This window comes from Argopecten irradians, chromosome 14 (genome assembly GCF_041381155.1).
Source record: "Argopecten irradians isolate NY chromosome 14, Ai_NY, whole genome shotgun sequence".
NCBI classification, from domain to species: Eukaryota; Metazoa; Mollusca; class Bivalvia; order Pectinida; family Pectinidae; genus Argopecten; species Argopecten irradians.
This window is the reverse complement of record NC_091147.1, coordinates 34,777,159-34,792,093: the sequence shown is the minus strand read 5'-3', so window position 1 is coordinate 34,792,093 and position 14,935 is coordinate 34,777,159. Positions and strand designations below refer to the sequence as shown.

General features: G+C 35.0%; 1 protein-coding gene across 1 annotated transcript; it reads left to right on the top strand.

Moving 5' to 3' along the window:
* Positions 1-653: 653 nt before the first annotated feature.
* On the top strand, positions 654-9,956 carry LOC138307865 (uncharacterized). The gene is made up of 8 exons (XM_069248783.1): positions 654-745; positions 1,821-1,939; positions 2,303-2,360; positions 2,937-3,001; positions 4,030-4,135; positions 4,579-4,697; positions 7,395-7,531; positions 9,382-9,956. Exons 1-8 carry the CDS (start codon positions 685-687, stop codon positions 9,482-9,484), a joined length of 768 nt encoding a protein of 255 aa, XP_069104884.1. The 5' UTR covers positions 654-684; the 3' UTR covers positions 9,485-9,956.
* Positions 9,957-14,935: the final 4,979 nt, after the last annotated feature.

Genomic DNA, 14,935 nt, shown 5'->3' with positions numbered 1-14,935 from the left:
AATTGTAGTGTTCACTTTTAGTATTAACATTATTTAACCTATAATTATGGGATATATTTATATGCAAAAAATTATAATAGCCTATTTTTAGACGTTTCAGAGAAAATCCATGAGTCTGACAACTTTTCAGTGGCAAAAATGTGTTTTACAGTTTTGAGTTGAAAATTGTAAAAAATTACCTGTGCTTTTCTACAAGTATCTTAATTATTATCATTCTAAGTTTCTGTTTTTTTGTCAATACATACATTTATTTGTCACGATAATAGACAAAAAAAAAAAGAGAAAGTATAACTTGGATGAAATGTACGACTTTATTTTTGTTATTGCATTGTAATATCAGGGGGTGAATTGACAGCGATAGTAACTCCTGGAGAATCAAGGGCGAAGTTGAAAAAAAATGGTTAGTTTCCTACAAAGCAATAGAGGTACATTTTTATAACATATACCTACATATCATATTAAACTTAGAACTTATTTCTGTATCGATTAATGAATAATTTAAATTTCTTGTTTGTTGGGAAGGCGTACTATATATATATATATATATATATATAGTAGGCCAGCACATGTTCGCTTCGCATGTTTGTAATGTTTGCAATTTTAATTACTCATCTTTATCGTCGCAAAGCTTGCTCTAAGAGTCGACCAATGCAAGCGTCTGACTGATCTCCGGCAGATGTAAACATGGCGGCGGCCTGTGCTCCTCCGTTAGTTGTTCCGATGCATTACGTTCCTTCGTTTAAAGGTAAGATAATGCCACGAAAATTACACATACATCTTATTGTGCATAAGCAATAACGATTTGTGGCATTGTTCTGTTTTTACGATTCGCACGTTTTAGTGTAATTTATCCGTGTTTTGATGACAGAGATGGCAGCTGAAAATCAATACCTTTTGCATAAGGTTAATCAATACACGATACTGTAATGTACTGGTACCATCACTCATTTTCTGTCTAACTAGTTAGGCACAAGTTATGTAATGTTATATGAACATAGGACCTGTGCTTTCAATTGTAGAAAAACAGGGAGAAATACAAAGGATTCCTGTCAAGTGCCCCTTACCAAGAATCGAACACCGGTTTCCGTTATGAAAAACTGGAATCTACCGACTGAGATATATTTAACACTCTATGTTCAATCCACATCTACTCAATCTTTTAAACGATTTCCCCTGTTTCTCTTGAGATTTCAATCTCAAACCTCGTCCTGAAATCTCAAACTACCTTTCGTGGAATATACCAATGTGGAACAACAGGAAAAAATACATGATTTCTTTCAAGTGCCCCTTCCTCGGTACTCCAGGGCTTTTAATCACTTACAATCTCTACATCTCTGGACCATCTCATAGTGAACCGAAGGCAGCTCAGGGGAAAAAATCTGAACAGAGAAAGCGACGTCCAACTTCAAAGCCACACAGTGTATCATTATACAGATCTTTTGATGTACATCAAAGGACTAAATAACCTGTTCTGTTCTGTTGCCTGTAGTTTTATCATTAGATAGTCCAGGGGTGTAGATGTCATAAGTGATCGGAACTTCTAGAGTATCGAGGATGCAAGTGCCCCAATGACGAATCAAACATGGGTCTCCGAAGCATATGTTCCATCAGCTGAGTGACAGAGACTGTATTTAACTTTATGTACAAGCTACCCAACCCACACCTTTTAGAGAGAATGCAGCTTGAACAGGTTGAACGCCCATCTCAATGGAGCATCTTTACCTTAAAAGCCATTTTATGTTACACTATCCCTTAAGAATTTTCTGTCTGGTAGCGGAGAATGCACCCTCAGAATTCAGTCCTGTTTGTTTTGTTGATAGTTGATGTCCGATTGCATGAACCGTTGGCTGGAGGGGAGGTAACTCCCATGGACATTGAAATAGAGATGATGGCTCTTTGCTCTCAGTTAGATGTACTGTGCAAGAAGGAACTTCGAGATGTAAGACAATATTATAGAATAAAGTAGTTTATTAATTTTACTAGATCTGTGGATTCATCCACAAAATTTAAAACCTCATGAAATTACATATCAAAGCCTGGTGTGTTGCTTTAAAGATATGCAAAGATGATTTGCGAAAACAAATTCCCAAGAAATTTAACAACTACTCGGTACTCTCAGGGGTTTCAATATCAGGTGGTATCCGGTACGTTCTGCCAGTTAAACCTTGCTGTGATACCATATGATTTGGGCTAAATTACATTAGATAGCATACAGATGGTATAGAAAAGTACCCCCTGAAATTGCAATTGTACCACCCCTCTTGAAAGATAATGAAACCCCTGTACTCTATACCTTTTTCAGCAACAAAGAAAGAAGACAACAGAGCATGGAAAAGTTAGCAGTGCATTCACAGACAAAAGTAGGTATATATAGGTTACTGTAATAATGAAGAGTATTTAGGAGCCTATATTTTCATGTGTATATACAAAAAATTGTTTTATCTCTTTAACTTACTTTTGTATTCTGTAATTAGAAATTAACTATGATTTCGTATGTTTCTGAGCTTAACATATGGTGTTTTAGAGAAACCTTAGCTTTGTACAATTTAAACTTGGTTATATTGGAATCTTCAGTGAAAGGAAAAATACTTGAAATTAAACGGGTTTCAATATAACCTGCCGGTAGATTTATAATGTATACATGTATGTAAATTTCAGTCCCACAAACATAAACACAATATGATATTTCATTCATTACTCAGTATATTATTTTTGGATTATACAGGTTTTAATTACCATAATAATATATTATAATGAAAATGCCATACAATTATGATGGTATTGAATTCTTAGTAATCTTAATTATACAAGTTATATGTATACAAGTTATGATAGTATTTTATTTTTTCTCATTGACAGCTATACTTAGTATCAAGTTATGGTATAATTATATTTGTTTGGTAATTAAAATCAAACTGTTTTCTAACCTCTTTCAGCAACTGTGGTCCACGATCGTATGAAGCAGCTGCTGCTTAAACAGAAACAAGACATGAGTCTCGGGGTATGTTCTCTTCATCTGATCAGGGTGGTTTTGATGTACTGTATATGATAAAACTGTACATCAGACACAGAATTTCTTGTAACACTTACTGTGACCCAATTTTCTTTTGCTTGTGATTTCTTTTTGGAAATTTTGCTATCAAGATAAATTAGCGAAATTTTATCTTCATAAATTCTTACGCAAATTAATTTCCATTTCGTTTTAAACCCTCGAAACTTAGTCTTGGCGAAAGTTTTGTGAAACGGAAATCGGCATTGAAAAAAAGTTTTTTACAGTATATGTGATCGTTAAAGCATGGATAAATTCTTCATTTAACAAATTTAGAAATTTTATGTTTCATTAGTACATAATTTCATGATCTGGTCACTGACTGGTGGTCGATGGTTTTTCTCTGAACTCTGGGTTTCTTCCACGATCAAATCTTGCACATTCTTACATGACCCTGGCTCTTAATAGGATGTTAACCAAACCAAACATGACAGGATATGATATATGTATCTGAATCTTCTGTCACATCCTAATTTTGTATAGAGACTTATAAATATTACAGATATTCCTTGTTTCAATTATTTGTTACTTTCAAAATAATAGAAAGCAAATCTTGATTTCTTTTTCTCATTGACAGCTATACTTAGTATCAACGGTTTGACAAATGTTGTGTTTTTTCTTTGAAGCAATACATTGTATGGCGAGGTTTGGACCAGGTATTCCCCAGGGCAGCCACATTTTTCTCATTGACAGCTATACTTAGTATTAATGGTTTGAAAATATTATGTGTTTTTTTCTTTGAAGCAATACATTGTATGGCGAGGTTTGGACCAGGTATTCCCCAGGGCAGCCACATTTTTCTCATTGACAGCTATACTTAGTATTAATGGTTTGAAAATATTATGTGTTTTTTTCTTTGAAGCAATACATTGTATGGCGAGGTTTGGACCAGGTATTCCCCAGGGCAGCCACATTTTTCTCATTGACAGCTATACTTAGTATTAATGGTTTGAAAATATTATGTGTTTTTTTCTTTGAAGCAATACATTGTATGGCGAGGTTTGGACCGGGTATTCCCAAGGGCAGCTACTTTTCTTTCTAAACCTGATGGCCTCAATCTGTTAGATAAGAAAACGGGTCTGGATGGTAAGGACAATTATTCAATGCTTTTCTTCTTTTGATATATTAACTCATTCTCCCCTAAAACTTTATAATGAACCATTCCAGTCTTTGAATCAGAAGAATTCAAATGTGTCACCAGGGGTGAATTAGTTCAATTTCCTTGATAAATACATGTAAATTAGTCTCAATTTCTCAGGAAACTAGTGATTCTTACTGGCCTGAACTGTTGTAACATTATTATACATCGTCGTGAATCTTATTTGTGAAAGACTAGCAACTTCATATAATATGGGATATGGCATACAATGCTGATTTTATAAGCATCACAAAGTTGTAAAATGTCAATAAGATGTGTGTTTGTGTGTATGTAACATCAATTTTTTCTGAAGAGGGGAGGGGTGTTTATAGGTGAAGGGGCGCTAATTACGACGAACATGGAAAATTAGAAATGTGCTGTTTCCCTCCAGGTTATTATCAGGAATTAGGTAGTATGAACCAGCTCATGTCCCTCGCCATGCAGATCAACTCAGACTTGCACAATCTACCCGACCATAAGTACATCGCTCATCAGTTAGCTATCCTTTATGTAAGTATATCACCTGACCATTAGTATATCACCCATCAGCTAGTCATTCTCTATGTAAGTATATCACCTGACCATAAGTACATCACCCATCAGCTAGTCATTCTCTATGTAAGTATATCACCTGACCATAAGTACATCACCCATCAGCTAGTCATTCTCTATGTAAGTATATCACCTGACCATAAGTACATCACCCATCAGCTAGCCATTCTCTATGTAAGTATATCACCTGACCATAAGTACATCACCCATCAGCTAGCCATTCTCTATGTAAGTATATCACCCGACCATAAGTACATCACCCATCAGCTAGCCATTCTCTATGTAAGTATATCACCCGACCATAAGTACATCACCCATCAGCTAGCCATTCTCTATGTAAGTATATCACCTGACCATAAGTACATCACCCATCAGCTAGCCATTCTCTATGTAAGTATATCACCTGACCATAAGTACATCACCCATCAGCTAGCCATTCTCTATGTAAGTATATCACCCATCAGCTAGCCATTCTCTATGTAAGTATATCACCCATCAGCTAGCCATTCTCTATGTAAGTATATCACCCGACCATAAGTACATCACCCATCAGCTAGCCATTCTCTATGTAAGTATATCCCGACATAGACCCCACTATCAGCTAGCCATTCTCTATGTAAGTATATCACCGACCATAAGTACATCACCCATCAGCTAGCCATTCTCTATGTAAGTATATCACCTGACCATAAGTACATCACCCATCAGTTAGCCATTCTCTATGTAAGTATATCACCTGACCATAAGTACATCACCCATCAGCTAGCCATTCTCTATGTAAGTATATCACCCGACCATAAGTACATCACCCATCAGCTAGCCATTCTCTATGTAAGTATATCACCCGACCATAAGTACATCACCCATCAGCTAGCCATTCTCTATGTAAGTATATCACCCGACCATAAGTACATCACCCATCAGCTAGCCATTCTCTATGTAAGTATATCACCCGACCATAAGTACATCACCCATCAGCTAGCCATTCTCTATGTAAGTATATCACCCGACCATAAGTACATCACCCATCAGCTAGCCATTCTCTATGTAAGTATATCACCTGACCATAAGTACATCACCCATCAGCTAGCCATTCTCTATGTAAGTATATCACCCGACCATAAGTACATCACCCATCAGCTAGCCATTCTCTATGTAAGTATATCACCTGATCAGCTAGCCATAAGTACATCACCCATCAGCTAGCCATTCTCTATGTAAGTATATCACCCGACCATAAGTACATCACCCATCAGCTAGCCATTCTCTATGTAAGTATATCACCTGACCATAAGTACATCACCCATCAGCTAGCCATTCTCTATGTAAGTATATCACCTGACCATAAGTACATCACCCATCAGCTAGCCATTCTCTATGTAAGTATATCACCTGACCATAAGTACATCACCCATCAGTTAGCCATTCTCTATGTAAGTATATCACCTGACCATAAGTACATCACCCATCAGTTAGCCATTCTCTATGTAAGTATATCACCCGACCATAAGTACATCACCCATCAGCTAGCCATTCTCTATGTAAGTTATATCACCCGACCATAAGTACATCACCCATCAGCTAGCCATTCTCTATGTAAGTATATCACCTGACCATAAGTACATCACCCATCAGCTAGCCATTCTCTATGTAAGTATATCACCCGACCATAAGTACATCACCCATCAGCTAGCCATTCTCTATGTAAGTATATCACCTGACCATAAGTACATCACCCATCAGCTAGCCATTCTCTATGTAAGTATATCACCTGACCATAAGTACATCACCCATCAGCTAGCCATTCTCTATGTAAGTATATCACCTGACCATAAGTACATCACCCATCAGCTAGCCATTCTCTATATCACTATTTTCTATCTGCCAGAAAGAGCAGACTGTTTCAAGAATCATAATGCAACATCATTTATAAAACGCCATTTTTGGATTTTCATATACCGGTACACTGTTTGCCTTTCCTGGTAGCAATATTAGATATGGCGGCCATTTTAGATTTGTCGGCCATTTGAAAAAAATTTAGCTTATCCCAATATCAATTGTTCGGGTGATGATGCTCTACCGGGGTGTATTAAAGATGCTCCACCGCCGACAGAGCATAAATGATACTCATCATTTGAACACTAATTGGTGTTTAATTGTTTATATATATATATCTAATTAACACACAAAATAATATAAAATGATATATTTTGCTTTTGGTGCATGCACAACCAGTGCTTCATTCCATATAGGATATAGTGCCACGGAATTTTTTCCGGATGCAATTAATTATTTTTCATATTTTTAACTTGAAGTAAAATTAGAAGCTCAAACTTTGCAATGTTGATAATGGTGTAAAGTACGTAACTTTGTAACTGAAGAAAAATACTAAATGGTCTGCTCCTGTTTTCCATAGTTCAAAAATGCCATTTGTCAGCGGTGGAGCATCTTTAAATTACATACTTTTACTACAAAACCCACCATTCTTCTGGTATATGCACCATGCTGCCAGACTATTAGATATTTTCCGATTAAAACTGAAAATTGTCATGAAAAGTTTTAAATAAATGAAATTTTTGTATGGATCACTATTTGGTCTTGTTTTGAAAAATAGCATGTTATTTGGTTGTCATTAAAACGTTGGTTTGTTTTCAGCAATCGGTGACATCATTAGATGCAGCCTGTATGGAAACCTATAAGAAGAGCATAGAAGATAATTTCAAAGTTGTGAAGGCGGTACTAAACGCGGGAGGAGACGGAACAAAATTACTAAGTAACGAACACAAACAATGGTTAGTTCTTCATAACAATTTCTTGTTTCAATTGAACAAATACATGTGTTGTAATCATGGAAATTTATGTGTGGGGGAATTTATGCTAATTATGCGAAAGTCGCTTGAACTTTGTTGTTTTAACTCCAAAAGAGTATCTTTCTTGAAAATAACAACACTGTGAAATTTTATTCATATAAATTTCGAAGTTAAGCACTCGCGAAAATATCCACGTTTACTTGTACAGTTGACAAGTTATTACCAAAAAAGCTCTGAAAACAGATTTTTCATATCAGATACTGAAATTTAAAAAAAAGTTATAATGCTTGAAAGATTGAAGTTGATAGCTATTGAATGCAGGTTAGCGTTTTTTCTTTAAGTACTCTGACTTGATGCCTCTACATCTTGATCATTATCCATTTTGAACATAATCCTCTAATACTAAATACAAACAAAAAACCCAGGCCACACCAATTTGAAACCTTGTTCTTCAGGATTTCCCACCCCTAAAAAAAAATTATATACTGCCCCTATTTCAGCCGCTCAGAAATCTGAAGAACGAAAGTCCGATTTTTCTCTTCCCGTTTCTGGTTTTTGCTTTAGACACATTAGAATCCTTATCACTTGAGCGCTTGAATCGGTAGGAAAATGAAAATATAAGCGCAAAAGGGAACCAGATTAAGAAAAATGTGATCGATGTGGTAGACGTAAAATTACATGCTTCATAGATAATCCAATGCTTAAAATTACGAACCTATTTTCTTTTTCTTAATATTGGCATCAAATTTATGTTTATTTTTTTTTAATTTTTTTGCTTTTGCTTCATATAATGCCAACAACAGCAATACATGGAATATATCTCCTTCCAACTTAGAATGTTTTTGTATTGATTTTTTGTTATCGAAGATGATAGCAAGGTCACAGAAACTAAATTAGAATTAATGCAATTGAAATTAATATGATGGTATTGAATGATTCTATAGTTTTGCGTGTGATAAAGTCTGCCAATACTCAAATAACTAGTGAGGATTATATCTACACTGTGATTTTTGATATTTATTATATTTACATTTCATTTTTTTTCCAATTATTAACTTTGCATGTAAATTTACAAAAAAAAAAAGAAGTGTTTTCATGTATGTAAATGTGCACCTTTTATTCTATTGGGTGTGGCAAAATTTTACAGGTTCCCACTATTGTAGATCAACAATTATTATGATTTTCCAACAGTGTTTTTACTTTTAGTATAGTTCCACCTGGATGAGAAATAAAAACACTTTTGATTTACAGTATAAATATATTTGAATTTGTTAATTAATATTTTGGTGTTTTTTTTTAATGCCAAGGCATGGCAGTCAGGTATTATTGTTGTTAATAAATGTTGAATTTATCATTTTGTTGATTTTTACCTTGTTCTCTTTAAATCTTTGCATATGAGCATTGTTCAGACAACAATTTAGTCTTTCAGACAAGTCAATAGCACAGAGGCCAAAGATGCTATTTATATCTTTTCTTTTAATTCTCAAAACATAAAATGCTTCGACCTGCATATATATATATAACAAATATAATGAATTTGCCTACATAAAACACAAATATAATGGATTTGGCCATGTGTTTATGTTTGTATACATCATATTCTCATTTTTGATACCACTCACCCCAATTTTTATTGGAAAATGAAAATTAAAAAAAAAAAAAAAAAAAAAAAAAAAAAAACACCCTCTTGCCCAACTTTTTTCTCCCAAAATCCTGAAGAACTATTTTTCAAATTGGTATGTTCCGCACTAAGTTGATGTTACGATCGGATAACTGGGATTTGTATTTTCTAAATATGTTGCTTATTTTTGTGTTTTGTTTCCTTTACATAGGTTAATAAACCTGACATGTAGCATTGTGCAGACGTTGACATCATTCCCTGCTGAACTCACACAGGAGATGGTCCAACCCTGTCTCTCTCTTCAACAGACGTGAATCATCATTCTGAAGTTATATCATGTATACTACTCATTGTACAGTGCTCCAGATAATTTCTTAATAACACTTTTGAATAGGCTAACTGCTGTGTGAACCCAAAACTTAACAGAGATGTGTTGGAAAAGTTACTGGTAGGTTAAATGTAATCAATCACAAGCTAGTAATTTTTGTGCAAATATTTATCTGAAATGAGAACAAAATTGATTTAGACTCTTGAGCATGAATGAAGTTATTCTGGTTTTACTCAATTTCTTCAAATTTTAGGGCGCTGAATGTAACGCCTCATAATAATTTAATTGCGTAATATTACACATGAAATGTGTAATACATATTCGTACAATTTTAGGGGTAATTTAAACAGATTTTAATTAGTATTTTATGCATCTTAACTGGAGCACTGATTGCATGTAAAATATTACCGATACATAATTCATGGATTATTTATGTAGAGCTTGAATGTTCATTTTTAGGTCATCTGACCGAAGGTCAGGATGACCTATTGTCATCGCGTTTCGTCCGTCGTCGTGCGCCGTGCGTCGTGCGTAAGACTATTTATACAAAAGCCTACTCCTCCTTCATTCTTTGATGGATTTCATCCATATTTGGTTTGAAACATCATTGGGGAAGGACAATCATATTTTATATAAATGAGCCTGGTCCGACCCCTAGGGGCTGAGGGGTGGGGCACCAAAAGGGCAAATTTTCTTATTTTAAGCTTTAAAATCCTACTCCTCCTTCATCCTTGGATGGATTTCATCCATATTTGGTGTGAAACTTCATTAGGGAAGGACAATCATATTTTATATAAATGAGCTTGGTCCGACCCCTAGGGTCAGAGGGGCAGGGCCTCAAAAGGGCAAATTTTCTTAATTTTAGCTTAAAAATCCTACTCCTCCTTTATCCTTGGATGGATTTCATCCATATTTGGTGTGAAACTTCATTAGGGAAGGACAATCATATTTTATATAAATGAGCCTGGTCCGACCCCTAGGGTCAGAGGGGCGGGGCCCCAAAATGGCAAATTTTCTTAATTTTAGCTTTAAAATCCTACTCCTCCTTCATCCTTTGATGGATTTCATCCATATTTGGTTTGAAACGTCATTGGGGAAGGACAATCATATTTTATATAAATGAGTCTGGTCCGACCCCTAGGGGCTGAGGGGTGGGGCCCCAAAAGGGCAAATTTTCTTATTTTAGCTTTAAATTCCTACTCCTCCTTCATCCTTGGATGGATTTCATCCATATTTAGTGTGAAACTTCATTAGGGAAGGACAATCATATTTTATATAAATGAGCTTGGTCTGACCCCTAGGGTCAGAGGGGCAGGGCCTCAAAAGGGCAAATTTTCTTAATTTTAGCTTTAAAATCCTACTCCTCCTTCATCCTTGGATGGATTTCATCCATATTTGGTGTGAAACATCATTGGGGAAGGACAATCATATTTTATATAAATGAGCCTGGTCCGACCCCTAGGGTCAGAGGGGCGGGGCCCCAAAAGGGCAAATTTTCTTAATTTTAATTTTAAAATCCTACTCCTCCTCATCCTTGGATGGATTTCATCCATATTTAGTGTGAAACATCATTAGGTAAGGACATTCATATTTTATATATTTGAGATAGGTCTGACCCCTAGGGGCTGAGGGGTGGGGCCCCAAAAGGGCAAATTATCTTATTTTAAGCTTTAAAATTCTACTCCTCCTTCATCCTTGGATGGATTTCATTTATATTTAGTGTGAAACATCATTGGGCAAGGACAATCATATTTTATATAAATGAGCCTGGTCCGACCCCTAGGGGCTGAGGGATGGGGCCCCAAAAGGGCAAACTTTCTTATTTTAAGCTTTAAAATCCTACTCCTCCTTCATCCTTGGATGGATTTCATTTATATTTGGTGTTAAACATCATTGGGGAAGGACAATCATATTTTATATAAATGAGCCTGGTCCGACCCCTAGGGGCTGAGGGGTGGGGCCCCAAAAGGGCAAATTTTCTTAATTTTAGCTGGCCCACTTCCTGTTTTCAGGTTTCACTCTCTGATCTCAATGAAAATTGGTCTATAGGGGTTTTAATTGATGCCGAACAACGTGCAAACATTTTCGTAAAAATTTTGGTATTTCAAGATGGCTGCTGGCCCACTTCCTGTGTTGGGGTTCATTTCAGATCTCAATGAAAATTGGTCTAAAGGGGTTTTAATTGATTCAGAAGGGGGAACTTTAGGTGAGGACAATCATATTTTATAAAGGACCAGGCTAAGACCCATGGGGATAGTACGGCGGAGGTCCAAACTGGGAGCTTAGCTGAAATTTGGCTTTAAAATCTGACTCCTTATATTAATCCTTGAATGGGTTACAACCATATATGGATGAAGGGCAACCAAGTTTGTTCAACAAATGACATTTACCTATTTCAGAAACTTACATATTCAGCTAAGGAGTTCCTTGTATTATTTATATTAATTGTTAACCACTACTTTATACTGTGACTTTGTTGTTTTGTGCCATGAGTCAGATGACCGTAAAGGCCCATGGGCCTCTTGTTAAAAGAATGCTTACTGTTTATTTTGGAAAGCATGCTTATGAATGTGGTAAAGAAGAGTAGTTTATCATTATTTTTTTCGTTTGAAAAGTTACACATTTGTCCCAAACAACATATTGAGATATTTAAGCTTGATTCAAGTCAATAGTCCTATCATTGTTTTATCATCAATCCCTATTGTCACATCATGGAATTTCTGACCTAGCTGGGAGGAAATCCTGTTATTGTCATCTGAAGGGATTCCTAATATTTTCATGCAAGAGATTCTATCATCGTTTTAGGGTTTCTCGTAATTAATTATCATGGAGAATTTTCTGTTATTGTCATCTGAGGAATGTCTGCTATTGTCATGATATATTCATGTTATTTTCATGCGAGAAATCAATATTATCATCATGTCAAAATGGCTGCCATGTGATCCAAGGGGCTATGTTTTATTTATTATTGAAGAATGTCTGATATTGTCATATGATTTTTTTAATATTACTCTTATTGTCATATGAGGGTCTTTTTCTGTTTGAAATCCTGATAATGTCATATACTGATTCCTGTTAATGTAATATTTGTGGTTATTGCCATTATTGTTAATTTTGTGTGACCTTCCCGTGTGACCTTCCCTGTGGTGTGTTGAAGTACCTGCTGTTGACAGTTACATTAAATACCTTCTACTATGAATTTATTTTTATCAAATGGTGAAAAATATGTTATTAATGAAATGATGGATTGAAAATTTTCTACTTAATTTACCTGTCTCTTGATAATGGTATGAAATCTCTATATCATGTCCGGTGATAATCTGTATTTGTATATTACAGATTTATCTGCCCTAGTCGATAGGTATTCAAAACGTCATACTTTTCAGAGAAAATGATATGGATTTCGCTCACAAAACAATGGGCTGCTTTCGTTTATTTGGAACAACTGGTTCGACCGTGGTTACAGTCATTATTTTAAGTATAAATCCTGACGGACCTGCAGTTTTGATACAGGCCTGTGAGGGTTTTGTCAAAGCTCGTCCGAAAACAACATAAAATCACCAGGTCCGTCTTTGATTAATAAACGAACAACTAGGTCCAACCAGTCAAACCGTATATTAGAAAAGGGCCCAGATGTCACAATGGATACCTTCCAGCAAGGGAGCTAACTCTGTAATATACTGTGGCATATATAGTCATAGACAAAATCTCTCCTGAGGAAGTATGCCACTGATAACTACTAATAAACGAGTGAGTGTAGTCATAATACAAATGTATAAATCTCAAAAAAAGGACGAAATATCTCAAAATTGTGTTTATCAATATATAAATCTATAATAACATGTCCCTCATATAAATGGGAAGTATTCAAAAGATGTACAATGTAATCTATAAATAAGAGTGTGTGTTACTGGATATTTTGATGAAGTGTTAAGCTACATGTAGTTCACATACCGTATTCGACCCAATAAGCGCCCAGGGCGTTTAATAAATTGAAAAAGTGCTAATAAGACGAAATTATTGCAAATCTTTACAGTTTTTAGTCTTTATTTATGCCTGGGCAATTGAAATGGAGGCCTCAAAAAATGGGGATGGGTGCTTATAGGGACATGGGCGCTTATTGGATCGAATACGGTATTTTGTTGTGGTGTTGTGTGGGTAAGTAGTACTAGTTCACATATTTTGTTGAATCTCAAAAGTTTTTACAGAAGTGCTCTATTAAATCCAACATTTTTCTTATTAACCTTTCATATACCATGCATTACAGAACTGAGTGGAATCTCTGAAAACTACGTATTTACTGTCTTGGTATACATTGAATTTGTTGGACTTAAGTTTTATAGATTGTGTATAAAAACATTATATTAACATTATATCATTTTCACTTTAAAGTGACTAAATAGGAATTCCAAGTTCAATACCAAACTAAGAATCACGATTCAGAAATCCAGTTATTATATTCCTTAAATTTCTTTTATAAATGCAAAAATATCTATTAATTTCAAATTATTGTAGGTATATAATGCTTGTAATTTGTTTTGTTGAAGAAATCCTTTTTTGTTTGTTTGAAATTATATCATGGGACTGCTGGTTGGAGATGTATTCCAAATATGGTGTTATTTATAGATCAGGTTTGTATATTACATGTAATCAAAAATAAAAATAACATAATTTTTCTGTGTGGTCTTTAGTTTTCTGTTTAGATTTAAGATTTCTGAATTTCCTCATGATTGGAGAAATGTTTATTGTGTTGTGTTAAAGGCCCACAAATATCTCCGAAACAGCTTTTAATTTTCAACAAGGACATAGTCATTCAGATCCCCCGCTAATGGAGATATCAAAGCTTTGATTGTGGAGACTTATGTGTATGAAAAAAAAAAAAAAAAAAAAACAGGAAAAAGGAAGTTGAGCTAAAGAAAGATGGAGTATAATTCAAGTAGAGCGGGGCTGCAATTGTTGAATCAGGTATACAGCCTTGACATTTATATTAGACTATATACACAAAGATGGGTGGAGTTTTGCAAAGTAACATTTACCATGATATTTTCAGCAATGTTTCCATGGTAACGGAAAAAGTGCAAAAAATGAAAACCTAAAAATAGCAAAATGCAAAAAATGAAAACCTAAAAATAGCAAAAGGTACTACTAGACCATAAAAAGAATGAGTCTATGAAGTTTCGTGGAAATATCTTTGCTGGTTTTAGAGTTATGCTCCGGAAATGAACCTGCTACAAATATATGATATTTTCAGCAATGTTTCTATGGTTACAGAAAAAAGCACAAAAAGTGAAAACCTAAAAATAGCAAAAGGCACTACTAGACCATAAGAACAATGTGTCTATGAAGTTTCATGGAAATATCTCTGCTGGTTTTAGAGTTGTGCTCCGGAAACGATTCTTACACAAAAATCTGCCATTTTCAGCAATGTTTCCATGGT